The sequence below is a fragment of the Sciurus carolinensis genome, chromosome 18, assembly GCF_902686445.1.
Source record: "Sciurus carolinensis chromosome 18, mSciCar1.2, whole genome shotgun sequence".
Classification (NCBI taxonomy): Eukaryota; Metazoa; Chordata; class Mammalia; order Rodentia; family Sciuridae; genus Sciurus; species Sciurus carolinensis.
Genome location: NC_062230.1, coordinates 39620757 through 39647709, shown reverse-complemented (window position 1 = coordinate 39647709; position 26953 = coordinate 39620757). Strand labels below are relative to the sequence as shown.

General features: G+C 50.0%; 1 protein-coding gene across 1 annotated transcript; it reads left to right on the top strand.

The window, feature by feature from the left end:
• Ccnf (cyclin F) lies at nt 1-26725 on the top strand. The gene is made up of 17 exons (XM_047533523.1): nt 1-50; nt 1539-1693; nt 2890-2996; nt 4203-4270; nt 5674-5867; nt 6259-6312; nt 8708-8812; nt 9135-9212; nt 12438-12589; nt 15243-15407; nt 17797-17920; nt 18047-18227; nt 18621-18708; nt 21449-21548; nt 21639-21766; nt 23190-23359; nt 24024-26725. Exons 1-17 carry the CDS (start codon nt 35-37, stop codon nt 24479-24481), a joined length of 2343 nt encoding a protein of 780 aa, XP_047389479.1. The 5' UTR covers nt 1-34; the 3' UTR covers nt 24482-26725.
• Nucleotides 26726-26953: the final 228 nt, after the last annotated feature.

Sequence of the window (26953 nt, the reverse complement as noted above, 5' to 3'; positions counted from 1 at the left end):
GGCGGGCTCGGGCGGTAGCGGCGCGAGCTCGGCGATGGGGAGCGGCGGCGGTAAGTGCGGGCGGCTGGGGGCGCGGGGCGAACGACTGGGCGCGCGGGCGCCTGTCATCGGAGGCGGTCGCGTGATCCACCGCAGCAACGCCGGCGTGAGCCCCCAGCCCGGGCCGTCCGCGTACCTGGACGCGCGGTTTAAATACCCACCCGACGCCCGCGCCTCTCGCAGCAGCGTTTCCGGGCCCTGTTTCTCCGCGGCGACGATTTAGCTTTTCCGCAGAGCAGACGATTTTGGCTGCTCTGGGGAGTCCCGAACCCGTGAGGCGAGTAGCCGGGACGCGGCGGTCTCCGCAGCCCACGCCGCCCGATGCTCCGTCCGCGCACCTGCGGACCGCTCTCTCCGGCCAGCCGCCTGGGCTTTCCGTCGGCGGGGCGCAAGCTTCGCCGGGGCCTGGTGCGCGTGAGGGGCTCGGCCAGCCCGAGCTGCGGTTTCGGTTGTTATAGTGGCTATTAACATTTCTAAGTGTACGTTCTAGAACAAACGAATGAGGAGACTTTAATGATCTTTGGGAACTAGCCTCCTTGGGTGTGGGTTTGGCTTTGGCAGTACCGTTTAGTTGCTCATTGGAAGATCCAGGTCTAGGTGGAGTGGGCACTCGTGAGAAAAGTCCTGATTCACGGAGCACCCCTTTTCTTGGGGGTGGAGGGAGGATGGGTGGAAAGACAGGTAAGTTAGCACACAGGGAAGTCGGATGTTGAGGTTCCTGTCAAGGGCTTACATTTTCCTGCAAAATAAGGAGTAAAGCCACTGCCTAGAATAGGAAGGGGTTGCTGGAGTAGGAGCTGGAATAACCCACTCTAGGAAGAGAGTAAGAAGAACTCATCTGAGAAGCATAGCAGGGTGGCAGAGAGCCTGTCTCATCTTTCATGTTTGCAGATATGTGGGTCTAGGTCTTGTGCTCAGATTTCTACCACCTTGCTGAATAGCTGTGAACCCATTTTCCAGAGGTGGACACTAAGGCTCTGACTGAGGAGCTCTGATATCCTCAAAACTGAGGCTTAGACCGGGACTGCCCTGGTTTACAAGTCCTTTGCTTCATTGCAGGGCTGACCCTCCTAATTTAGGCTCCAAAACCAGAGTTCAAACCCTCAAATCCTTATTGAACGTTTGCTTTTTAATCACGTATAAATAGAAGCAAAGATATCCAATAAGGATCCTAGGGGCATTCCTGGGAGTGAAATTTGAGGGAAACCCTCCTCACCATTGGCTGCTTTTCCCCCTTCCTGGTTATCATGAGGGCCCTGGATCAGAAAGTTTCCAGTAGCCAAGTTATATGATACCTGTTATTCACCATAAATATTTGTTAGAATTAAATGATTGATGATGTCTTCTGTAACTTCTATAGTGACACTCATTTATTTAGTCTAGGTTTGGGACTAGTCAGTTCCTTGTTTTGTGGTGCAGGGACAGAAACTGTTAAATCATCTTCATATATAATTTTTTACCTCCTAAAGTCTTCTTCTTTTTTTTTTTTTTTCCTTAAGTGATCCACTGTAGGTGTGCCAGGTGTTTTTGTTATCCTACCAAACGAAGAATAAGAAGGAGACCCCGGAATCTAACCATCTTGAGTCTCCCAGAAGATGTGCTCTTTCACATCCTGAAATGGCTTTCTGTTGGGGACATCCTTGCAGTCCGAGCTGTAAGTCACCAGATGAAAGCAATAATACCAGTCACACCGTGGCTGATTACAATATCAAGGCCTTGTGTTCTTAAATGTCAAAATAAAACTTTGGCTACAGAAGAGAACAAAGGAAACAAGGGTGAGGGTGCTAATAGATGCTCGAGGACATTCTAGTTGGAGGACTAGTACAGTAAGACTTGACTCCATTCAATGCAATCTTTATTTCAACAGAGAATGTATCTTCTCTGGCAGTAATATTTAGGTCTCTTAAGAAATAAGATAGTATTAAAAAGGATAAAAATAAACCAGGTATGGTGATGCATGCCAGTACTCCTAATGACTGGCAGACTGAGACAGGAGGATTGCAAGTTCAAGGCCAGACTCTCAACAATTTAACAAGGCCCTAAGCAACTTAGCGAGACCCTGTCTCAAAATAAAAAATGAAAAGGGCTGCAGCTGTAGTTCAGTTGGTAAAGCACCCCTGGGTTAAATCCCTGGTGCCAAATAAATAAATAAAGGATAAAAATATGTTTTTGAGGACAAATTGTAACAAACAATGCTGAAGTGAACTCTATAAGTTATTTTGGAACTATAACCTCACTTGCATGACTTATCTTAGGTTGTACAACAAATTGGCAGGAAAACTTCAATCCATTTCCTGATTCCCAAAGCCACCTCCATTGTGGTTATAATATACCTGGGGAACCCATGGGGTACTGTGTTCCCAATGGTAGTAGAGACTTTATGTTGCTCACCTGTGCTCAGGTGCTTGGACTGGATATTTCCTATCTGGAAGCTCTGGGTCCCACCCGAGGCTGCCACCATGGTGTCAGTCTTTTCCTTGAGTCCCTGTGGCCAGTCTTTAAGCTGTGTAAGACAGGGTTTTGTCTCGCTTGCAGTCCTTTAGTCACTTTCCACAGTTCTTTCAGGTATAGACCTTTGCAGAAGTGTCATTCCTCCTTTCTTAATCTGGGTGTTTGGTCTTCCCTTCCTGGGCCATTATACCTCCCCCTTTAGAACTTCAGAGAAACTCATTTCTAGGCTCTGTTTTCCATGCAGAGCAACATTATTTTTACACATAGAGACTGGATCCTTTACTGCTTGGATACGACAGAGACAGGACATCTTATGGTTGTGTCCTGTCTTCTAGAGTCCCCAGGAGCAGGGCTGTTGGGCATCCACTCAGTAATTCCTCCGACTTTGTTACTCTGCAGGTACACTCCCACCTCAAGTACTTGGTAGACAACCACGCCAGTGTGTGGGCATGTGCCAGCTTCCAGGAGCTATGGCCTTCTCCAAAGAACCTGAAGCTCTTTGAAAGGTATCTGAACACCCTGAGAATGAATGGCTTAATTTCTTCCTGCCTTTGGGCCTCTTGATTTGCCATGTGTATCCCAAGACCTGATTCAGAAACTATTTTCCTGTTGCTGTCTTCCCCGACTGTTTCCTCATCTCCCAAGGAGTGACCCAGAGCTGCTGACCTCATCCATTGAGCTGTACCACCTCCAGCAGACCACTTCATTGCTCATCCTCTATGCCTGCTGTGCTTCTAGAGGGTTCCCCCCAGGGCCTGGGACTTCTTCCCATTTAACTCAGATATGAGTCACCCACCTATGCAAGTAATATTCAGCCTTTTCCTTTGTTCAGAACCATGTGATTTCAGTCCTGTTGAATTTCACTCACTCACTGATCTAACCCATCTGCTGGAGTTGTGAGCCCAGGGACTAGCAATCAGGCCCACCATGCAAGAACACTAATGGTTTCAGAGACTGCCCTTGGAACCAGGTGGCTCAGCTTAATTCTTCCCATTTAATAAACTGAGAGGTGCGCATGATGGCACACATCTATGATCCTAGCAACCCTAGGGGTCTGAGGCAAAAGGATCACAAATTCAAGGATAACCTGAATAATATAGTGAGAACCTGTCTCAAAATTTAAAAAGGGCTGATAGTGTGGTTCATTGGTACAACACTGCCTAGTGTGTGCAAAAAAAAAGAACAAACCAAGAAGCCAGGTACAGTGGTGCACACCTTTAATCCCAGGCACTTGGGAGGCTTAGGCAGGAGAGTTGAAAGTTCAAGACCAGCCTCAACAACTAAGTGAGACCCTAAGCAACTTAGTAAGACCCTGTCTTAAAATACAAAGGGACTGGGTACTTGGCTCACCCAGTAACATCCCCCCCAACACCAAAAAAAAAAAAAAAAAAAACTATACCCATCAGCAGTCATTCCCCCTTTTTCTCACACCCCCTCAAATCCTAGACAACCCCTAATCTATTTTCTTACTCTATTGATATTCAGGACATTTTATATAAATGGAATCATAAAATAATGTGGTCTTTTGTGACTAGTTTTTCCCTGAGCATAATGTTCAAGGTTAATCAATGTTATGGCATGTAATGGGTCATTGATATTTGATTACATTACATTAAAAATTCAATTCAGCAAGTATCCCAGCTTCAAATGCAGTGGTGGTATATCACCTTTGTGACTTAAAAGTCTTGTGTTCTTTGTTCTTAATGTTCTAGGGCTGCTGAAAAGGGAAATTTTGAAGCTGCTGTGAAGTTGGGCATAGCTTACCTCTACAATGAAGGCTGTAAGTCCTGGGCCCCCTTGAATGTTGGCACTTTAGGTAAACATGAGCTTGGGGCCCTGGAGAGACATTCTCAGTGATGTTGTTTAGTCGCTCTTCTTGCTGTAACTGCTCTCTCCTCTTAGTAGCTTGTGCCCAAAGCTGCCCTGCGAGGGACCCATTGGTACTTTAACTTAGGTCCCAAGAATCTCTTCTTATTTTGGCAAACCCTTGAATTTTTGTCAGCAAAGAATGACTTTGAGCCAGTTACCACATGCGCCTATAATCCCAGCAGTTTGGGAGGCTGAGGCAGGAGAACTATGAGTTCAAAACCATCCTTAGCATCTTAATGAGGCTCTAAGCAACTCAGTGAGACCCTGTCTCCAAATAAAATATAAAAAAGAGTGGGGATGTGGCCCAGTGCAAGCGTCCCTGGGTTTAATCTCTAGTACCATAAAAAAGAATGACTTTGAGTAGAGCTTCAGTATGGAAGCTGCTTGGGGAAATCAGCCATTCCCCTGGCTTCCTCCACAGCCCATGTGTGGATATAGCTCCTCTCCTTTGTGAAATTTCAGGACAGAGGTCAGTGTGCCTTCTTCCACAGGGTGTCAGTAACAGGCAGCCATGGTTCCATGCTGGAGGCGGGCGACCTGCCTGACCTCGTGCTAGGATTTCTGTGCCCCTAAAGGCTGGGTGCTGCTTAAAAGACTTTGGTGCAGGCTTCTCTTCTGCTACTTCTTGCTAGTCTGCTGGAACTCAAATACCCCAAGGAGGGAGCCCAGTCTGCTTTCCAGCTCCCAGGACACATAATGATTGGATTATAGCCCACCATCCTGCTTCTAAAAGATTTGGTGTTTTGCCAAGTTAATCCCTGCCCTTGGCCAGCTGACAGGACTGTTGTAACTGATGAAACCCATGAATATCACCCTCCTCCAGGTTCAGGAGAGGCGAGGTTCTGCCTGCTCCCAGCTTCCTGTCAGAGAGCTGTTCCCAGAATTGTGTACCTATAGTATACAATTCAGTGATTTTTTTTCTTTTTAGTATATTCACAGAGTTGTGCAAACATTGCCACTGTAATGTTAGAATGTTCTCATCCCCCAAAAAGAACCCTTCCCCCCAACCCATAAGCAGGAGGTTAGGGAGGGAGAATGGTCTGAAGCCTGTGGGGCACACCTTCCCTTGTCATTAGAGTCCAGGCTTCCAGAAGGACTCCAGCAGGGTCCTGAGATCACCAAGACAACCTGACCCACTCTAGACCTGAGCAAAGCAGGGGAAAAAGGATGGAGTTCCCCATCCTACAGGGCTCTTCTCTCCTAAAACACCAGCAGTTTTGCTCCACAGTTGGCTTGAGCTTTTTAGACTTTTCAAACAGCCTGTGGAGAGCTTTCCTTATTCTATCCCCAGTAACACCCTGGGTTCTTTGACAGTGTCTGTGTCTGATGAGGCCCGTGCAGAAGTGAATGGCCTAAAGGCCTCTCGCTTCTTCAGCCTGGCAGAGCGACTGAATGTGAGTGCCATGCCCTTCATCTGGCTCTTCATCCGCCCGCCATGGTCAGTGTCTGGAAGCTGCTGTAAGGCTGTGGTCCATGAGAGTCTCAGGGCAGAGTGCCAGCTGCAGAGAGTAAGTTCTGGCAAGGGGCAGCACCTGATGTCCACCTGCAGGGTCCTAGGACACAGGAAAACCCTGAGGTAGACCCTGTGGACTGTAAAGTCAGAACCTATAGGAAGTAGAGGTGCAGAAAATTGAGTGCAGGTGTGGGGGAGGTGTCTTGAACTGACCACAGAAGAGGAGGTGTGAAGACCAGGGATGAACGACAGGGCTCTTGGAAGTGTTGGCACCTGGAAACGTAGGACCAAGACTGCCTGAAGCAGCCAGAGCTAGAGGCTAAAACTGGGGTGTGGTCCCCTGTGTAAAGTGGGGGGGTATGGCAGGGCTGGGAAGGGTGGCCCCCTGGCAGTTCTCTTTGCAAGGAATCACACTTCTTTCTCCTCCTTCTCTTTTTATTTTTAAGACTCACAGAGCATCCATACTGCATTGCTTGGGAAGAGTACTAAATCTTTTTGAGGTTAGTCCGGTTTTTTGCTGCCCTTGGACTTTGCTGTGTTTGTTACATCCCTGACCAGGATCCAGGAAGTGCATGAAAAGCAGCAGAAGGGGGCATCCAGGGTCAATGCAGAAGCCAAACCTGGCCCTGAGAAGCTGCCTGGGGCTGGACAGTGGACCTGTTGCGTGGTCAGGCTCCTTGGGGCCGTGAGCATTTGAGTTCATGTGGTGGCCAGAGACCCAGTCAAGCAGGCGGAACTCTTCTACAGCATGTGGTGCACACGACCCTCTGTGCTCCTGAGGGCTAACAGGCTTGGTGCTCAGTAAGCCCCCTCTGCATCAGATTTAGGGAAGTGGTGCTTCTAGTAAAGCATCAGGGAGGGCTGCAGAGGGTGAATGAGGATGTGGATGAGCCCCAAGAGCCGCCAACACCACCACCCAGGCCATTTGGAATATTTCCTTTGGCAGTGGCGTGAAGGGAAGCCTTGGGTATCCCAGAGCTGAGCAGGGAACCTGCAGACCCACCCACACACAGATCTCCAGGAAAAGCAAGACCAGAGCTCTAAGTGTATACTTCTTGGTTATCAAGAAACATATCTTCAGAGCAGCCATTCCCGCCCTGACTTAGCTAACTCTTGTGTTACCGCAGAATGTGTAATGGCGAGGTGATAGAGCAGGAGGAGGGTGGCTGGTGGATCACCTCAGAGAGTGTGATGGCGTGGTGATGGAGCAGGAGGAGGGTGGCTGGTGGATCACGTCAGAGTGTAATGGCGTGGTGATGGAGCAGGAGGAGGGTGGCTGGTGGATCACCTCAGAGTGTGATGGCGAGGTGATAGAGCAGGAGGAGGGTGGCTGGTGGATCACCTCAGAGTGTGTGATGGCGAGGTGATAGAGTAGGAGGAGGGTGGCTGGTGGATCACCTCAGAGTGTGATGGCGTGGTGATGGAGCAGGAGGAGGGTGGCTGGTGGATCACCTCAGAGTGTGATGGCGAGGTGATAGAGTGGGAGGAGGGTGGCTGGTGGATCACCTCAGAGCGTGTGATGGCGAGATGATGGAGCAGGAGGAGGGTGACTGGTGGATCACCTCAGAGTGTGATGGCGAGGTGCATGGAGCAGGAGGAGGGTGGCTGGTGGATCACCTCAGAGTGTGATGGCGAGGCGCATGGAGCAGGAAGTGGCTGGTGGATCACCTCAGAGTGTGATGGCGAGGCGATGGAGCAGGAGGAGGGTGGCTGGTGGATCACCTCAGAGCGTGTGATGGCGAGGTGATGGAGCAGGAGGAGGGTGGCTGGTGGATCACCTCAGAGCGTGTGATGGCGAGATGATGGAGCAGGAGGAGGGTGACTGGTGGATCACCTCAGAGTGTGATGGCGAGGTGCATGGAGCAGGAGGAGGGTGGCTGGTGGATCACCTCAGAGTGTGATGGCGAGGCGCATGGAGCAGGAAGTGGCTGGTGGATCACCTCAGAGTGTGATGGCGAGGCGATGGAGCAGGAGGAGGGTGGCTGGTGGATCACCTCAGAGCGTGTGATGGCGAGGTGATAGAGTAGGAGGAGGGTGGCTGGTGGATCACCTCAGAGTGTGATGGCGTGGTGATGGAGCAGGAGGAGGGTGGCTGGTGGATCACCTCAGAGTGTGATGGCGAGGTGATAGAGTAGGAGGAGGGTGGCTGGTGGATCACCTGAGAGCGTGTGATGGCGAGGTGATAGAGTAGGAGGAGGGTGACTGGTGGATCACCTCAGAGTGTGATGGCGAGGTGATGGAGCAGGAGGAGGGTGGCTGGTGGATCACCTCAGTGTGATGGCGAGGTGATAGAGTAGGAGGAGGGTGGCTGGTGGATCACCTCAGAGCGTGTGATGGCGAGATGATGGAGCAGGAGGAGGGTGACTGGTGCATCACCTCAGAGTGTGATGGCGAGGTGCATGGAGCAGGAGGAGGGTGGCTGGTGGATCACCTCAGAGTGTGATGGCGAGGCGCATGGAGCAGGAAGTGGCTGGTGGATCACCTCAGAGTGTGATGGCGAGGTGATGGAGCAGGAGGAGGGTGGCTGGTGGATCACCTCAGAGTGTGATGGCGAGGTGATGGAGCAGGAGGAGGGTGACTGGTGGATCACCTCAGAGAGTGTGATGGCAAAGTGATGGAGCAGGAGGAGGGTGGCTGGTGGATCACCTCAGTGTGATGGCGTGGTGATGGAGCAGCAGGTGGCTGGTGGATCACCTCAGAGTGTGATGGCGAGGTGATGAAGTAGGAGGAGGGTGGCTGGTGGATCACCTCAGAGTGTGTGATGGCGAGGTGATGGAGCAGGAGGAGGGTGGCTGGTGGATCACCTCAGAGTGTGTGATGGCGAGGTGATGGAGCAGGAGGAGGGTGGCTGGTGGATTATAAGAAAAGAACCAGCTGTGCTTGGCCTTACTCTAGGATGAAGAGAAAAAGAAGCAAGCCCGTGACCTGTTTGAAGAGTCTGCTCATCAGGGGTGTTTGGCCAGCTCATACCTCCTCTGGGAGAGTGACAGAAGGATTGATGTGAGTGGACCCACATCTGGGAAAAGGAAAAGATGGAGTTGTGTTGGCCAGAGACATTCTCCAAACTGGCCCTTGGACTCGGCTCTATGGACAAAAGAAGATGCTTTGATAGCGTCTGGCCTCTTGGCCACCAGGAGCTGCTAGGCAGCAGTCTGCTCTCAGCACTCCAAAAGAAAATTTCCTTCATTTGGGGATAAAAGCCTAGGAAACCAGCACAGTTGGGGACCTGGGGATGAGGGAGGAGACATTTCAGAACCCATGGGTTAGTTCCTAAGTTCCTCCCAAGTCACAGCTGTATACAGGCAACTTTCTCCTGTTGCAGGTGTCAGATCCTGGACGATGCCTCCACAGCTTCAGGAAACTCAGAGACTATGCTGCCAAAGGCTGCTGGGATGCACAGGTGATATGGAGTGCTGGCATTTCCCCTTACATATTTGGGGCAGAACTGACTGGGCTCCACACAGGAGACAGGGATACAGTAAGATTGGTCCAGGAGCCTAGAGAGAAGAGCTCATCTCTGCCCATCTCCACCCTTGTCTCTTAGGCTAAGCACTGTATTTTTTTTTTTTAATTTGAAACTGGACATAATGGCACACCCATAATCCCAGTGATTTTGGGAGGCTGATGATAGCAAGTTTAAGATCAGCCTCAGCAACTTTGTACGGCCATAAGCAACTCAGTGAGACCCTGTCTCAAAAAGGGCCAGGGATAGGTCTCAGTGTTCAATCTCTAGTACCAAACAACAACAACAAAAAAATTATTTTGATGCAAGATTTCTTTAAGTTTCCTAGGGTGGCCTCGAACATGCTGACCTCTTGCCTCAGCCTCCCAGGTAGCTGTGATTATAGGCTCCACATGCCTAGCTAGCCTCTTAATTTTAAATGTTGGTGGGCTATAACTATCAAGATTCGTACTGCTCACGCTGGAAGGTCATCCCATAGGTAACACTTATCTTGACAGTGCTGGTCGAGGCTGCCTGAGGAATGGGGTGTGTGGGGTATTTCCTGTTTTTAGCACCTAGCCCTGCTCAAGTTATTCAGCCAGGAAATCAAGGGTTTGTAGTTGGCATTGCCCAGACTCTTCCCTTGCAGCCATAAAGTCACTTTAGGACAAACCAAACAAGGTCCTCCCTTGCCAAGTAAGTGGAAGCTTTTTTCTTTTTTTTTTCTTTTTTTTTTTAATTTATTTTTATTGTAAACAAATGGAATACATGTTGTTTCTGTTTGTACATGGAGTAACAGCATACCATTTGCATATTAATACATTTACATAGAGTAATGATGTTTGATTAATTCCGTTTTTTTTTCTCCCCCCACCCTTCCCACCTCTCTTTTCCCTCTGTACAGTCTCTCCTTCCTCCATTCTTGCCCCCCTCCACCCCCATTATGTGTCATCATCCGCTTATCAGTGAGATCATTCGTCTTTTGGATTTTTGAGATTGGCTTATCTCACTTAGCATGATATTCTCCAATTTCATCCATTTTGCCTGCAAATGCCATAATTTTATTATTCTTTATAGCTGAGTAATATTCCATTGTATATATATATACCACAGTTTCTTTATCCATTCATCAATTGAAGGGCATCTAGGTTGGTTCCACACTCTGGCTATTGTGAATTGAGCAGCTATGAACATTGATGTGGCTGTATCTCTGTAGTATGCTGATTTTAAGTCCTTTGGGTATAGGCTGAGGAATGGGATAGCTGGGTCAAATGGTGGTTCCATTTCAAGTTTTCTAAGGAATCTCCACACTGCTTTCCAGAGTGGCTGCCCTAATTTGCAGTCCCACCAGCAATGTATGAGTGTATCTTTTTCCCCACATCCTCTCCAACACCTATGGTTGCTTGTATTCTTGATAATCGCCATTCTAATTGGGGTGAGATGGAATCTTAGTGTAGTTTTGATTTGCATTTCTCTTACTAAAGATGGTGAACATTTTTTCATATGTTTGTTGATTTCTTATAGATCTTCTTCTGTGAAGTGTCTGTTCATATCCTTAGCCCATTTGTTGATTGGGTTATTTGTATTCTTCGTGTAGAGTTTTTTGAGTTCTTTATATATTCTGGAAATTAGTGCTTTATCTGAAGTATGAGTGGCAAAGATTTTCTCCCACTCTGTGAGCTCTCTCTTTGCATTGCTGATTGTTTCCTTTGCTGAGAGAAAGCTATTTAGCTTGACTCTATCCCAGTTATTGATTCTTACTTTTATTTCTTGTGCTATGGGAGTCCTGTTAAGGAAGTCTGATCCTAAGCCAACATGTTGAAGATTTGGACCTACTTTTTCTTCTATAAGATGCAGGGTCTCTGGTCTGATTCGAGGTCCTTGATCCATTGTGAGTGGATTTTTGTGCAGGGTGAGAGATAGGAGTTTAGTTTCATTCTGTTGCATGTGGATTTCCAGTTTTCCCAGCACCATTTGTTGAAGAGGGGAAGCTTTTTCTTATTACGCCACCACCCTGGTGGTATAATCATTTACACTCAAACTCTAGGAACAAAGTCACAAATGCATAGATGGCCCACACTGATGTGTCACAGAACGTTGCAACATTCATGTCCAAAAAGGTAGTCAAAAGATATACAAGAAACATAACTCTACAAAAGCTCAAGATAATCTGTGAGAGTAGTAAGACTTCACTGGATTTTCTGAGGGTTCAGTAGATTCTTGAGAGGAGAAACACAACCAGATAAAAAGTAGAATAACTTTTAACCTTGCTACTAGTCAAAAGAGTGCACCTTTAAATGAAATGACTTGGGCTGATTGCATTAGAAATTGTATTTATTCTGTGTGTTTTTGAGAAGCTAGCTAGTAACTCCTGGGAATAGATACTTTTAGCAATAACAGTTTTCGTGTCAGTGAGATAAAGGAAGTGTTCCTCTGAGTGGTATAAAAATTAGTACAGGTCTTTCAGGCAGCAGGTGGAGCAAAAGGTTATAGCTGCTCCCATGGACTCACCAGGCGAGGAATTCCTTGTTCCTCAAATACGTGGAAACACCCTAGATGAAACAAGAGGTGGACTGTGCCTGGAGTTTAACATAAGGAAGCATGTCATCATTGAGGGGGGCAAAGAAAAGATATGTGTGCATGTCTGCCTGGGCAGAAGATGCCTAGAAAAATGTATAAAAATAGTTGATGGTTACCATCTGAGATCTTAGTGGGTGCTGGGTGATTACATGCTAAGTGCTGGTCCAGACAGTTAATGTACCGTTTTATGAAAGAAGAAACCAAGGTACAGGGGGTCTCCCAGTTTCCCTGAGGTCACACACAGACCCAGGTTGTAGAGCCAGGTTGTCTAAGACCCCAGCTGAGTCTTGTCCTCTCATAGCGCAGCCTCCCCCTAGAGTGCTGGCTCACCTGTGGATGAGCAAAAGCACGCGTAAACTTTTCACAAAGAATATCAGCAGGAGACGTAAGTTGGCTGAGGACCTGCACTAGAATGGGAAGGCAACTCGTGTCTATTACCCATCTTTTGTTCCTCTTAAAGATCTTATCATATGCTGTATCACCTGTTCAAAAAAGAGTAACCCTGAAGATGGTAGTCCCAGGGTGAGGCCTTAGGCAGCACGTACACCTGGGCCTGGGTGTGGTGCACCTCCTGCTCATCTTGTCCTTGTCTTCGGTCCTCAGCTAGCGCTGGCCAAAGCCTGTGCAAATGGAAGCCAACTTGGATTAGAAGCTAAAGCCTGCAATGAGATCGTCTGCCAGCTGTTCCAGGCCTCTCAAGCCATCAGTAAGCAGCAGGTCTTCTCCGTGCAGAAGGGACTCAATGACACAATGAGGTGAGGCGCTCGTGACCCAGAGGCAGAGTGATTCCAAGTCACCTCTCACAGGGCAGCATGATGCTCCCTTTCCAGCCTACCACGACCCCTTTCCCATTCCTGTGCTCACACACGCTCTAGAACCAGTAGTGCCTAAGTTATCCAGGACTTTGAGAAAGTAAATATCCTACTCCACTCTTTCCAGTTATCTTTTCTAAGCCATAGACTATGTTCAACCATTTTAAAATGTCTTTCAAAAATCATGGGAGTGTCTGAAACCGAAACTTAATGGGCTCCCACTGCTTGTGCATGATAAGCTACTGCTGACCTGTAGCTCCAGCCCCTACAGACTTTTTGTATAGCTTGTCTCTCCAAGCATCATCATGTTTGGGAAAACTTGGTGGCTGACCAGGCCAGGCTGGACCTAGGAGCTACCAGGATACCTGGTACAGCCTGCTTCTTGCAGGGCCTCCAAGAATGGGCGATAACACTCTTTTATACTAAATCACAGAACATGTTAGAGGGTAGAATAAAAAATGAATGATTTTAAGCTTGTGCGTAAGATTTCAAATACATTTTGAATTTACAGAGGCTCCTTCTAGGAGACAATGCCCACATAATAAGTGCTCAGCAAACATTTATTTAAGAAATGATCCTCCCTTCCCTGGAGAGGCTTGACGTCTCATACATCTGTGCACAGACACACGACCTCAGAGATGCACCCCCCAGTAGTGGCATCAAGCTGGAGCACCTTTGCATTCTGGGGCTGTGGTTGCCCACCACCCTCCACCCACTGCTCTCAGCTCATTCCTCCTTCTCTTGGAAGGAACATGCTGGAAATGCCTTCTAATCCCAGGCTGCTGCTTTGTCCTTTTTTTTTTTTTAAACTGTTGATATTCATTTTATGTGTGGGGTAGGGGTGGGAGATTGACACAGATTTAACTTACTTTATTTGCAGTACTGGAGATAGAAACTAGGGGCATTTCACCTAGTGCTACATCCCCAGCCCTTTTAAAAATTTTCAGACAGGGTCTCCTAAGTTGCCCAGACTAGCCTTATACTTGTGATCTTCCTGCTTCAGCCTCCAGAGTGCTGGGATTACAGGTGTGCACCAGCACACCCAGCTAATTTTAATCACATTAAAGTGTACAATTGGGCCTGGGGGTGTGACTTAGTAGTACAGTACTTGCCTAGCATGTGTGAGACAGTGGGTTCAGTTCTTACCACCACATAAAAATAAATTAATAAAATAAAGGAAAAAGAAAATAAAAACATATCCCTTTAAAAAAAAATAAAAAGATAAAGTGTACAATCCAGTGATATGTTTTAGAAATCAGATTCCTTTCCCCACACCCACCCCCCAGTACTGGGGATTGAACCCAGAGGCTCTCTTATCACTTTTATTTTGAGACAGTGCCTTGTTACCTTGCCCAGGTTAACCTCAAACTTGAAATCATCCTGTCTCTGCCTCCCAGGTACCTACAATTACAGGTGTGTGCCACTGTGCCAGGCTTAGAAGTCAGGCTGTTGAGCTCCTTAAGTCCATCTGCTCAGGGTAGCTTCCTAGTCTGTTCAGTCCTGACTGGCTTAAACCAGTACACCTGACCTTTGCATGCTCTTCCTTCTGGGAGGAAATAAAGAGGCTTATCTGCTCTCCCAGTCTACCTTTTTGTTACCTCAGCCCATCTCCCTCTCCTTCCCTCCACGTCTGAGGTGCTTCAGGGCTGACCTTGGAACGCTTCCATTTCTGTCTCCATGGTGTCCGTCATTCCCTCTCTTGCTTTCTGCTGACTTGGTTTGCTCTGCTTTAAGGCAAGTGTCTCCTTCATTCAGAAAGGAGTTGACTGTGTTCAGATATCCTGGCAGCATTCTTTTGTGATTGTGGTCCTGGTGCCTGGGTTTAGTCCCCTGGTGGAGAGGGACAGCGTCTGTCAGCCCTTGGGCATCCATCCTTGTTGCTGGCTAAGTGAACCATGAGGACACCAGTGCAGGGACTCAGTGGCTCTTGCTTTAGGGGCATTCCTGGCTCTTTGATCCCTTGCAGAGCACTGTTATAAATAAACCGGTTGGGAGCGTTTGGGTGTGTAGAAGAGCCAAAGCTCTTCCACCTTTGAGAGACTTCTCTGGTTCTGAGAGCTGTGATCCAACCCCAGCCCTCGTCCACCCTACTTGGCCCCCTTACCTGTATACACCAAGAGTCAGGCTCCTCCAGTGCCACAAACCTGAGGGCTGACTTTACTCTAGGAAGAGGCCTCAAAACACTTGTATTTGTGAGTGCCAAGAATGTGCACACCAGGGACTGGGGTTGTGGCTCAGTGGTAGAACCCTTGCCTAGCATGTGTGAGGCACTTGGGTTCAAGTCTCAGCTCTGCATATGAATAAATGAATAAAAATGAAGGTCTATCAATATCTAAAACTATATTAAAAAAAAAAGTGCACTCCTCGAGGTGAGGGCAGGTTGCAGAGATGTGGGAGCTCACCAGCCTCTAGGAATAGCTGTGGGGCTGGGACCCATGGAGTCTCCCCAGCTCTCTAGAACATGGCATCTCCAGCCTGGATACCTGGGTATACCAGTGATTTTACAAATGGCCAGCTCAATTGCTCAGGCAGAAATTGGAGTTGGGACATGTAGGGAAGCTTGTCCTAGTTTTCAAGGGTAGCTCTTTTTCCACAGGTACATTCTGATTGACTGGCTGGTGGAAGTTGCCACCATGAAGGACTTCACGAGTCTTTGCCTTCACCTGGCAGTAGAGTGTGTGGACCGCTACCTGCGGAGGAGGCTAGTGCCCCGGTACAAACTCCAGCTGCTGGGTATTGCCTGCATGGTCATCTGTACCCGGTGAGAAGCCCATTAATCCAGTGGCAGAGTGTGTATGTGTTGGCCCTTACTAGATTCAGAGTGTGTGTATCCTTTCTGTGCTGGTGACTGGTTCTTAAAGGAAATGAGTCTCAAAATGGAGCACCCAAGCTAGGTGTCCTCCACCCGAGGAGACAGCAGAATTGACCCTTAGCATGTGGTGGCCACTGTGCAGGGCATGAGCATCCCAGCACATGGTCTCAGGACCCAGAGTGTGGACTCCCATCAGGCACAGGCTGGACCAGGCTTCCCCCAGCTTCTGAAATTGATGGTGTCAGGGAAAGTCATAGTTGACTGTCCTTATCCTTAGTCTTCAGAGTTCACAGGAAGAACCACACTCTGAGGTCAGGTTCTCAAGTCTGTGTGGTCAGAGTTTCCCGCAGTCCTGGGGTTGGAGAGTCCCCCATTGACACCTTGGCAGAGCCCAGTTCCACTTTATGGACATCATTTAGTAGCGAGGTGCATCCAAACAAGCAGCCTGGCAGTCCAGCTTTTCAAATTGAACCACTTTACATTTTACCCAGACTTGTCTGCCTTTAACTGATCCTGATCACCCTGGTTTTGTCATTGGGAGCAGTGTAGGAGTCTCACAATCCATTTTTCATTTTCTTGTTTTCCTAAATTCACCATCCCTGGCATTTCCTCTAGGAAGTGCATTATTCAAGGGCTACTGTCCTTGTCAGTCAGGCCTGGTAGGTAAGGGTTAGGTTTAGTTGCACTTAGCAATAGTGTTAAGAATGTATCTTTTCTTTTCTTTTTTTCCCCAGTACCAGGGATCGGACCCAGGGGCACTTAACCACTTATCCACATCCCTAACTCTTTTTTATATTTTATTTAGAGACAGGGTCTTGCTGAGTTACAGGGCCTCACTAAGTTACTGAGGCTGGCTTTGAAATCAAAATCCTCCTGCCTCAGCCTCCAGAGCTGCTGGGGCAAATGCTCTTTGATTGAGCTACATTCCCAGCCCTTTTTTTATTTTTCAGTTTGAGATATAGTCTTGCTAAGTTACTGAAGCCGGCCTGGAATTTGCAATCCTCCTGCCTCAGCCTCCCAAAGTGCTGGGATTATAGGTATACACTACCATGCCTGACAAGAAGCAAGTATTCTTGTTTTTTGGTAGGGTACTGGGGATTGAACTCAGAGGCACTCAACTACCGCACCACATCCCCAGCCCTCTTTTCTATTTTATTAGAGACAGGGTCTCGCTGCATTGTTTATTTCCTTGCTAAGTTCCTGAGGCTGACCTGCTGAGTCACTGACCCGTGATCCCCATAGTTTCTGTGTCTTCCTTTCTACCCAGCTTAGTCACATGGCCACATCTAGCCATGATGGGAACTGTCAGCTCTGAGCAGGGTCATACTGCCACAGAAGGAGGGACACAGGCTTCAGGGTCAGTGAGCAGACCCCACTACACCCCATCCAGGGCCCTCTACAGGCGTTCCCTTGGACCTGACTCACTTCCTGGGTCTTCTGACCAGAGATGCTGAACTGCCTCCCTGGATCTAACAGCACAGTTACATCAGTGCAATCTAAGATAAAAGTTGTTGGTTGATAGACAAGCAGATAATAACTGCTTAAAAAGGTCCTCCAAGCCCAGATGCATCAGCTCTGTCCTGTGTAGCACCTGCTCCCTACCCGTCCTACCAGTGCATCCATCCTTTAGCCATCTGTGCCCTTCAGACTGGCAGCATATCCCCCATCCTCTCTGTCAAGCAGTCTCAGGATGGAGCAGTGCAGCCTGGGCCACGTCCACTCTCGACTCTCCTTCAGAGCTGCCGGAGTGGTGTGATTCCTGGGTCGGTGCTGGCAGACAGGCGAACAGGGTGCCCACCTGCCTCGAGGACAGTCGGCATTCTATGTCCAGATCCATGTGTTTTCAAACAACCTCTGGGCCCTTTGCCTCCAACTCCTGGTTCTGTGGCTCACCTATCTTCTAGGTTTAGATCGTTTATAGTCACTTGATAGACACTGTCAAAAGATGGGGCAAAGGGGTATAGCTCAGTGGTAGTGTACTTTCCTAGTGTGCATGAGATCATGGGTTCCGTTCTCAACTGCAAAGGAAAAAAAAAGTAGGGCAGATCCTCACTGCTAAGGTGGTCAGACAAGTGGACGATGTTATCACTCACGGGGACCTTCTGCAGAGACATCTGTGTCCGAATCCCTCTTTCCAGCACCTTCTGACTGTCCCCTCCTTAAGCCTCCTCCTCCGCTGTAGGCAGCTGGATCCACTGTGGAGTCTCCTTTTGTCACCAAAACCCAAAGCCATTGTGTCTTCCCTACCTTGAGGCCTCCTAGAGCCTTCAGCCCTCCTCAGCCACACCCCTGCCTTGGGAAGTGGGCTCAGGGCCGTGACCCCCTCTCCACATTCCAGGTTCATCAGTAAGGAGATCCTGACCATCCGGGAGGCCGTGTGGCTCACAGACAACACATACAAGTACGAGGACCTGGTGAGGATGATGGGAGAGATCGTCTCCACGCTGGAAGGGAAGATTAGGGTACGTGCTTGAGGGGGTGGGCCAGGGCATCTGTACTGTGGCCAAAGTCAGCACAAGGCTCTGACTGCAGTGCATCCGCATATGCCTTGATGCCTTGGGTCCCACACCCACCTCCCTTTCGTCTAGATCCCCACTGTGGTTGATTTCAAAGAGGTCCTGCTGACGCTGGTCCCTGTGGCACCCAGAACCCAGCACCTCTGCAGCTTCCTCTGTGAACTTTCTCTGCTACACACCAGCCTGTCTGCCTATGCCCCAGCCTGCCTGGCCTCTGCAGCTCTGCTCCTGGCCAGACTAATGCACCGGCAGAGTAAGGAGTGACCCCTCCTGGGGGGTTCCTGACCTCAGGGAAAGCTCTCATAGGAGTGGGTAGAGGGACCAAAAAGAGAGTATTGCCTCTTAAATCCGGGAAAAGGACCAGAGGCAGCTCAGGGTGGTTCTAGCTTAAGTATTTCTCAGTTTTGACAGTGTGGATAGTCTGTGTGGTCTTTTCAAAACCTTTTTTTTTTTGGTGCTGGGGATCCAGCCCGGGGCCTTTGAGCTTACGAGGCAAGCACTCTACCGACTGAGCTATCTCCCCAGCCCTCAAAACCCTTTTAAAGGGACTGCACCCTGAGCTCCAGGAATCTCTACAATACGATGGCAGAGTGTGGGGTGGGAGTGGCAGATGGCGGTCTCATTCCCAGCCTGCTCTCCTCCGCAGCACAACCCTGGACCAGTCAGTTGTGTGACCTCACCGGGTTCTCCTTTGAAGACCTCATTCCCTGTGTCCTGAGTCTTCATAAAAAGTGGTGAGTCTGTGTGGAAACAAGGCTTCCAACCAGACTTTTCCAGAGTAGGGTGGTGCTTATGTACCATCGAGGCCTTTGCTTCTTCACATGACAGCTGTCAGTCAACCCACAGATCTTCCCACAGTGAGTTTCTTGCAAGAAAAGTCTTCCTCAGAGTCAGTGTTTTCAGACCCCAGCCCTGTGCTGCTCATTTCCCTCATTCTTCATAGAGGTGGATCCTCTGCCTTAAGGAGGAAGAGGGAGCCAATAGACAAGGCTCCTGATGGCCAGTTCCGTCTGCCTGTCTCCACGCTGCTCTGACAGGTCCTACCTCCCCCTGCCCCCACCCCCACACTCCAGATCCACTGCCCTGCCACCTTCCCACATGTGCACCGTTAGGTCTCTGGGCACTTCCCTCAGCCTCCATGGTCCACACACGGTTCACTCCATACAGTCCATGATCCTCTCCCAGGCCAGGTGCACAGGCTGTACAGGATGACCATGGAGCCTGCAGAGAAAGCAGGCAAGGAGAGGCTGGGGCAAGAGCCTGGCTTCCCCTAAAAGAAGCGTCCTGGGGTCTGTGGGCAGCCAGGTCTTAGGCAGAGGGGAGCCATGTTGGGCACGTGCAGACCAGTGGTTCTGCTGGCTTGAGTGGAGGGTTGCGGGGCCTGTGTACTGAGTGTGCTTCTGCGTGGGGCTCCTTCTCTTCCCTTCTCACCTGCACTTTGAGACTTGCTCCTCCCACTCTGCAGCTCCCCTGTTCCTTTTTGCCCCACTTCCTTCGGTCCTTTGTCTCTCACCTGTTCCTCAGATTGTGCCCTCTGAGAGACTTAACCAGATTCAGACCACATCTAAACTTTGACCCTGGGCCCCAGTCCAGACTGCCAGTGTTTCTGAGCTGGTTGGTCTCCTGGTGGCGTGTTCTTCCTGTAGGTGCATTTGTGCTTGTTGCACCAGGCCCAGTCCTGTCTTGTTCATCCCTACCACCTCCCAACTCTGTGGTCTGACACATTTCCACGCACTTTGGGAACCTTGGTCACTCCCCGGGCTACCTCTTACAATAACAAGGCAGCCACTCTCAAGAGCACGTCCCCTCTGTTGTGCCAATCCTGAGCCTCACCCTCCAACTTCCAGGATTAGATCAGAACTCTGTAGAGTGACTCTCAGTCCCTCCGACCAGCCCCATTTTGCCCACCTGCCCTTTCTCCTCCACAGTGTTCCATTCATGGGGACCGGTGGGCTTTTCTCAGGGTTTGGCATGTGCTTTGGCCCACCCTATTTTCCCAGACCCTATAACTGATGAACGAGGAACCAGGGTGACAGCTGAATGGCCAATGTGTCTGACCCCCCAGCCTCCACTTGCACTGAGAGCACAAATCATTACCTGATAGTGGCTCCCAGGAGGTTTTGCTGGGCTGTGTTGATTCTTTTCCCCCCAAAGGAGATTTTGTTGTTCTTGTTTTTGGGGGATTGAACCCAGTGCCTCACATGCCAAGCACATAACCAACCACTGAGCTATACCCCTAGTCTATTTTACTTTTCAAATTGGTTCAATTGGAAACATCTATTTATAAACTAAACTCTCCCCGCCCCCCATACCAGGGATTGAACTCAGAGATGCTTAACCACTGAGCCACATCCCCAGACTGGTTTTTTTTGTTTTTTTTGTTTTTCTTTTTAATTTTGAGAAAGGGTCTTGCTAAGTTACTCAGGGCTTCACTAAGTTACTGAGGCTGGCCTGGAACTTGACAATCCTCCTGACTCAGCCTCCTGAGCCACTGGGATTATAGGTGTTTGCCAGCACACCCAGCTAAATTCTTTTTTAATGGACAACATAACTCTGAGAGTCCACACAACCTCACAGAGTCCACACAACCATCACCTCTACCAGTTGTAGAAAATTTTCATCACCCCCCAATAAAAACTCTGACCCTTTACCTCTAACCCTTCAGTTCTCCCAACCTCCTCAGCCCCTGGCAGTCTGCTTTCTGCCTCTGTAGATTTGCCTCTTCTGGATGTTCTGTATATGCACCCAGACCCTAGACATATGCCGCCATTTTTGTCTGGCTCCTCAGAGTGACCATGATGTTTTCTAGGCTCATGTTGCAGAATGTGTTTGTGATTCATTTGTTTTTTCTTTTCTTAATATCTCTCTCTCTCTCTCTCTCTCTCTCTCTCTCTCTCTCTCTCTCTGTCTTTGGCAGTACTAGGGATTGAACCCAGGGCCTTATCCATGCTAGGCAAGTGCTCTACCACTGAGCTATATCCCCATCCCTCCTTTTATCATTTGAAATTTTGAGACAGGCTGTCACTAAAATTGCTGAGGCTGGCCTCAAACTTGGAATCCTCCTGCCTCCCAAGTCTCTGAGACTACAGTAGTCATGTGCGACCACTCCTCAGCACTTTGATTTCTTTTTGTGGCTGAATAAAGTCCACTGTGTGAATGGACCACTTTTGTCTGTCCATTCATAAATCGATGGTACTTTCGCTATTCCCCTTCCTGGCTGTTGTGAATGGTGCTGCTGTTGCTGTGAACATACTTTGCAAGTTCTTGTGTGGCTGTGGTTGTTTCTCTTGGTTGTCATACTGGGACTTACGGAAACTGTGCTTGACCATTTGAGGTTCTGCCAAGTGCTTTTCTAAGGTGACTGCACTGTGCCACTGGGCTGGTGGTGGAAGCTTGTGTCCCCTCCAGTTCAGGAAGTTGGACTAAAGCGGGGACTGGAGTTGCTCATGGGTCCTCCTCCATGTCCTTTTCCAGCTTCCATGATGATGCCCCCAAGGACTACAGACAAGTATCTCTGACCGCCGTAAAGCAGCGATTTGAGGACAAGCGCTATGAAGAAATCAGCCAGGAAGAGGTGCTGCTTCTCTATGGCCTGGGTGTCTGCAGGGTACCCTGGAGGGCGGGCTGCCCTGGCCTCAGCCTCACTGACTCTGCCTCCCTTCAGGTACTGAACTACAGCCAGTTGTGTGTGGCCTTAGGAGTGAAGCAGGAGAGTCCAGAGCCCCCATCTTGCCTCAGCACAGGAGAAATCCACACCTTCCTCAGCTCTCCCTCCGGTAGGAGAAGCAAACGGTGAGTCTCATCCTGGTTCAGGCTGTGTGATGGAAACCTGGCCCTGCGCTCCAGCTCTGAACTCCCTCACTGATGCAGCTGTGCAGGACGCTTCTAAGAAGCAGCAGCAGATACTACAAACAAAGAAACTGCCTTGAACCCAGGCAGTCTGCTCTCGGGCCTGATTTTGAGCTTCACTGCCTCTTTATCCTGGCTTCCTTGGGGCAAGACGGTCCTGAGCATGCTTGATCAACCTGAGCCTGGGCCCTGCCTGTACTATTATGTGCCAGCCTGCACTTCTCTGCTTTATGATGTTATTCCCGGCTTTAGGGTCATATCTGATTAACACTCTCATCGATACTTCTCCTCCCCATCCCCTCCCTCTGTCTGTGTATATTCCTGTTTATTCCTGTTTCTCCTCTAATGCTAATACCTCCTCTCCCTCCCTTGCCCACCTGAAGAACTCCTATTGATCCTGCAAAGCCCAGATAAGTGTGACTCTCTCTGTCAGCCCTGCCTTTATGACTCCTCAGTGGCTGTGCCCCTTGAGTATCCTGAAGGCTGGCCCAGGGTAGCTGGGTCATCACTGTCACAACACAGGGCCAGGTCAGGCCACCTCCATGACTGTTTTGTGGGAAGTGGGCCCCTGGCTAGAGCCGTAAACTCTGGGAACCCTAAGGAAATAGCTGATTTAGAAGCAGACTAAGCCCCGGTCCTGCTGCTTCCTCCCTGAGACGCACCAGAGCACCTTGTCCTGCGCCAAACCCAGGAGACCTGAGTCCTCCTGAGAGGGCTTCATTTACATTTTATTCTGCAGATGGCACCCTGACTGTCCAGGGATGGGGTCACCACAGGGACCAACAGACACATGCATCTGTGCTTGATGGGTGGCATCCTTGGCCCCTGCCATTTGCCCAGCCCCACTGTGTCAAACCCGCTTCCCAGGCTCCCTGGAGCCCTCTCAGTCTCACAGGAGAGACCTGCCACAGGCAGCCCCCAAGGTCAGGAAGCAGAAAAGCTCAGAAGTATGGCCGCATCTCCCAGGGACAGGTCTGCGCTCCAACTTCCAGCCCTGACCCCAGGTGGGCAGCATGCTGGCACTGCCCAAGGAGAGGCTGTCCTTGCTGTCTTGCCCAGTGCCAGACCATGCACTACCCACGTCTTACATAACCAGCACCCTGGAGGGTTGCATCATCCTGCCAGTCTCCAGAGGACGAGTAGCTGGCCCAGGGCCCCATAGCCAGCGGGGATGAACCCAGGTTCACACCCGGACGGGGCCTGGCTTGGGCTAATCGTCCTTCCCCCAGGGCTTATACCAACCCTTTCAGAGCACAGGGTGAGGCCCAGGGCATGCAGGTAATTGAGGCAGGGGCTGAGGACTGCGTTGGGCCTTCAGATGAGGCTGCCTGTGACCAGGGCCTTTGAACTTTTCCCTACCTCACAGGAAGCGAGAGAACAGCCTCCAGGAGGACAGGGGCAGCTTTGTCACCACCCCTACTGCAGAGCTGTCCAGCCAGGAGGAGACACTGCTGGGCAGTTTCCTTGACTGGAGCCTGGACTGCTGCTCTGGATATGAGGGTGACCAGGAGAGTGAGGGAGAGAAGGAGGGTGATGGTGAGTATGTGGCCACGCTGTGCAGAGGGACATCACGAGGGAGCCCCGCGTGGAGGGCCTCAGCACCACCTCCTGCCACGTCCCTACCTGCAGGAAAGCCTGGGAGTCAAGTCCTCAGCACCACAGCCTGGGACAGCCTGGGGTGGGATGGGGCCTTCCCACGGGCCTGGAGATGATTTAGGCAAACTCTGTGTCCAGCTCCAGCTAGGTCTTGGCTCCAGGACCTTGCTAGGGCAGGGGCAGATAGATACCCTCTCTGGAGTCTGGTGAGATCTTTCTCGAACATTGAGATGTGCCCACGTGGTGCACAGAAGCCCTGCTCAGCAGGCCACAGAAGATTCTGTCCCCCAGCCCAGCCTGGGAGGGTTTCCTGTTGCTTTTCTAATCACTTGCATTTGTGTCTGTTGGTGGACTAAGTGGTTAGCTGGCCAATTTGTCACCTTCTGCCCTCCCAGCTTGAGAGAGGCATGTCACCCTCAGCTCTCACCTGAACTATGTAAGGAACTGCAGTCAGATAGGGGACATTTGTCCTACACAGAATGTTTTAAACTGTCCTGGCCAGGAGCTGGAGCCTGAGCTGCTGGGTTCTCACTGGGCAGAGGGTTACCCCTGATGTTCAGGCTGAGGCATGACCACTCTCCCCCTCTCCCTGACATTGCCACAGTGACAGCTCCCAGTGGTGTCCTCGATGTCACCGTGGTATACCTGAACCCAGAACAGCACTGCTGCCAGGAATCAAGTGATGAAGAGAACTGCCAGGAGGACAGGGGACACCAGTTGCCTGGCTCCCAGACACCTCCAGCCCTAGGGCCCAGGCCTCTTCTCCACAGCAGGAGGGATCCTGACAAGGACGTCACAACCTCGGGGTACTCCTCTGTCAGCAGTGCGAGTCCTACAAACTCAGTGGACAGCAGCTCGGGGGGCCCTCCCCTCTCTACCTCAGTGCTGTCCCTGGGCAGCAACTCAGACACACAGCCTTGCCACCATCAGGCCAAGAAATCATGTTTACAATGTCGTCCCCCAACTCCCCCAGGGAGCAGTGCTCCCCAGCACCAGGTGAAGCGGCAAAACCTGTCCATGCACAGTGGCAAGGACATGAACTCGGGCTTCCTGAAGCTGTGAGTGTATGTGTGTGTGTCTGCCGCAGTGAATGTTTACTATGGGGGGCAGGTGTGGACACTGGACAGGTGCTGTGCAGACCCTGGGCAGCTGTCAGAGAACAGGGGCAACTCAAGGGCACAGAGTTTCTTCCTCCAGGGAGGTCCCATGTGAGCCCTCAAAATGTCAAAATCAGAGTGAAAACTCAGCTCTTTGGAAACTCAGCCTCAATCAATCATGCCGCAGCATGTGAGACCTATCCTTACACCCTCCTTTGTTCTGCTGTCTCAGAGCAGAAGCCCACGTGTGTCCTGCTTTTCCCAGCATTGGCCCACTGAGTCCTATGCCAGGAACCAACAGCTTTCATGTGACCCAGGTGTCCTGGCACAGCTCACAGCTCTGACCACACCACTGTGCCCTCACCCACCTCTGCCAGGCTGGGATAACCACTCCCTTCTGGGCCGTGGGTCCCATGGTAAGGCAACCTGTGACCCTGTATAATGATGTGAACTGCAGTGTGAACACGAGGTATGAGGGCCCTGAAGCCTAGGCCACAAGCTCCCTCACTCCAGCACTTCGAGCTCATTTTATAAATCTGCCCCTCCTCCCAGAGTGGTCTGTCTCATGGTGTCCATGTGAATATCTCTCTTTGCACTGAATTTATGAGCCATTCTCCTGTTTTTATTTCTAATTTCTTCAAAATGAAAATTTTTAAAAAAGTTAAAATATAGGGTGGGTAAAAGCAGAGAACAAAGAGATGTTCCCAACATTATTTAGGCTCAAATAGAAAGAACATGTGACACTAGCCCTGTGGTGCTATCCTGGCACACTATGCAAACAGAATTTTTCCAGAGAGGTTAGCCAGAAGAAAATGGAGAAGTCATAATATCTGAGGTGATCAAGAGGAAGAAAATCAGAGGGCTTGCTGATAACTGCAGATCTGCTGTGGATTCCAAGCTGGCCAGAGTTGTGGCTTCCTACTTTGAAAACGGCCAGGGTGGAGCTCAGTGGTAGAGCACTTGCATGTGAGTATGCATGTGAGCCTCAGGCAGCTGCCCCAACAGTGCCTGAGGAGCCAGCCAAGGCCCCCACTGATCCTAACCCTGACCCTACCAGAGTACTTTTGTTTCCTTTCAAATGTTAAAAAGAACCACTTGGTCAATTTCCCCAAATCCTCTTGAGCCAGAAGTACAGGGAAGGGGGTATTGGTGGTGGCTTTGCGCTCTGTGTGTGTGTGTGTGTGTGTGTGTGTGTGTGTGTGTGAGAGAGAGAGAGAGAGAGAGAAAGACAGAGAGATCACTGTGGCAGCTGTCTCTTGCTACTGTAAAAAAAAATTCTGAGCACCCTGGGTGGGGCATGGTTGGATGAGGAGAGCCTAGGTGCTGGAATTGTAAACCTGTCCTTTCCACCACGTGCCCCTGGGCATATGTGAGCCTCGGTTTCCTCATCTGAGATGGGGCAATGATAACCTACCTCACAGGGGTGTTGTGAGGATTAAATGTGATGGGGACAGTGGCACAGGAGTGATGCACCCTTAACTTGCCTTACCCCTCATGATTGCCCTGATGAGAATCCCAGCTTTGGGTGGACTCAGTTTTCTGTCTTCTCCCAGCCTGCACGCACTCCAGGCCCAGCCTGGAACCACCTGATTTGTATGGGTTTCCCTGTCTCCCTGCCCAGGACCTGATAGTCACCTTGGTGCCCCCTGACTGCACTCCTCTGCTCTCAGCAGTGTCTCCCCACAGTCCTTCCCCAGATGTTCCCTGGGTCACTGAGTGCCTTGTCCGACGCCCCCCCCTCCCCCACTGCCAATACTGCCCAGGCTTTTGCAGCAGCATCTGCCCGTGGCTGCCTCCTGGAACACTGACCTGCTGGATGTTCTCAGGGCAGCTTCCCCTCCATGCCCCCTACCCCCACCCCAATCTTGAGCCATCTTGCCAGATCCATTGTTCTATGTGCTGCATGCTCCTTCGCTTCATCCCCCTATATCCAGGTATCTACCTGAAACCTCCCTGGATGTCACTACTTCCCTACCTCCAAAAATGAACACTTCCTCCTCCCATGTCCTGATCTTAAGTCGTTCTCACTGGTTCCATGTGCTTGACCTTGTGCTAGGTAGGTGGTCCTGGGGTCAGCAAGACAGTGCCTCCCTGGTTTAGAGTTGCCTTTGATAGGAACTGTAAAGACATGAAGCCAATAGAGCCTGGCTCAGTGGGGCAAGCCTCTAATCCCACTGACTCAGGCAGCTAAGACAGGAGAATTCCAAGTTCAAGGTCAGCCTTAGCAATTTAGCAAGGCCTTTAAGCAACATGACTGGTTAAGTGCCCAGTGTAAGGAATCCAACGAAAGCCACGCTGGACACGGGAAATCACATGAGGGAGTTTATTAAGCAAATAGTGTCTCCCTGCAGGGTAAGAGAGAAAATGAGAGGAAAAGAAAGGGAAAGAGATAGGGTACACACTAGAGAGCAGAAAAGCGAGAAGGAGAAAGGCAAGA

What these genes read in the sequence shown, in the direction of transcription:
- Ccnf (XM_047533523.1), top strand. An exon ending in CGCTGGAAGGGAAGATTAGG is followed by an intron (nt 17,921 to 18,046) that starts GTACGTGCTTGA and finishes CCTTTCGTCTAG; the next exon opens with ATCCCCACTGTGGTTGATTT. An exon ending in CTGAGTCTTCATAAAAAGTG is followed by an intron (nt 18,709 to 21,448) that starts GTGAGTCTGTGT and finishes GTCCTTTTCCAG; the next exon opens with CTTCCATGATGATGCCCCCA.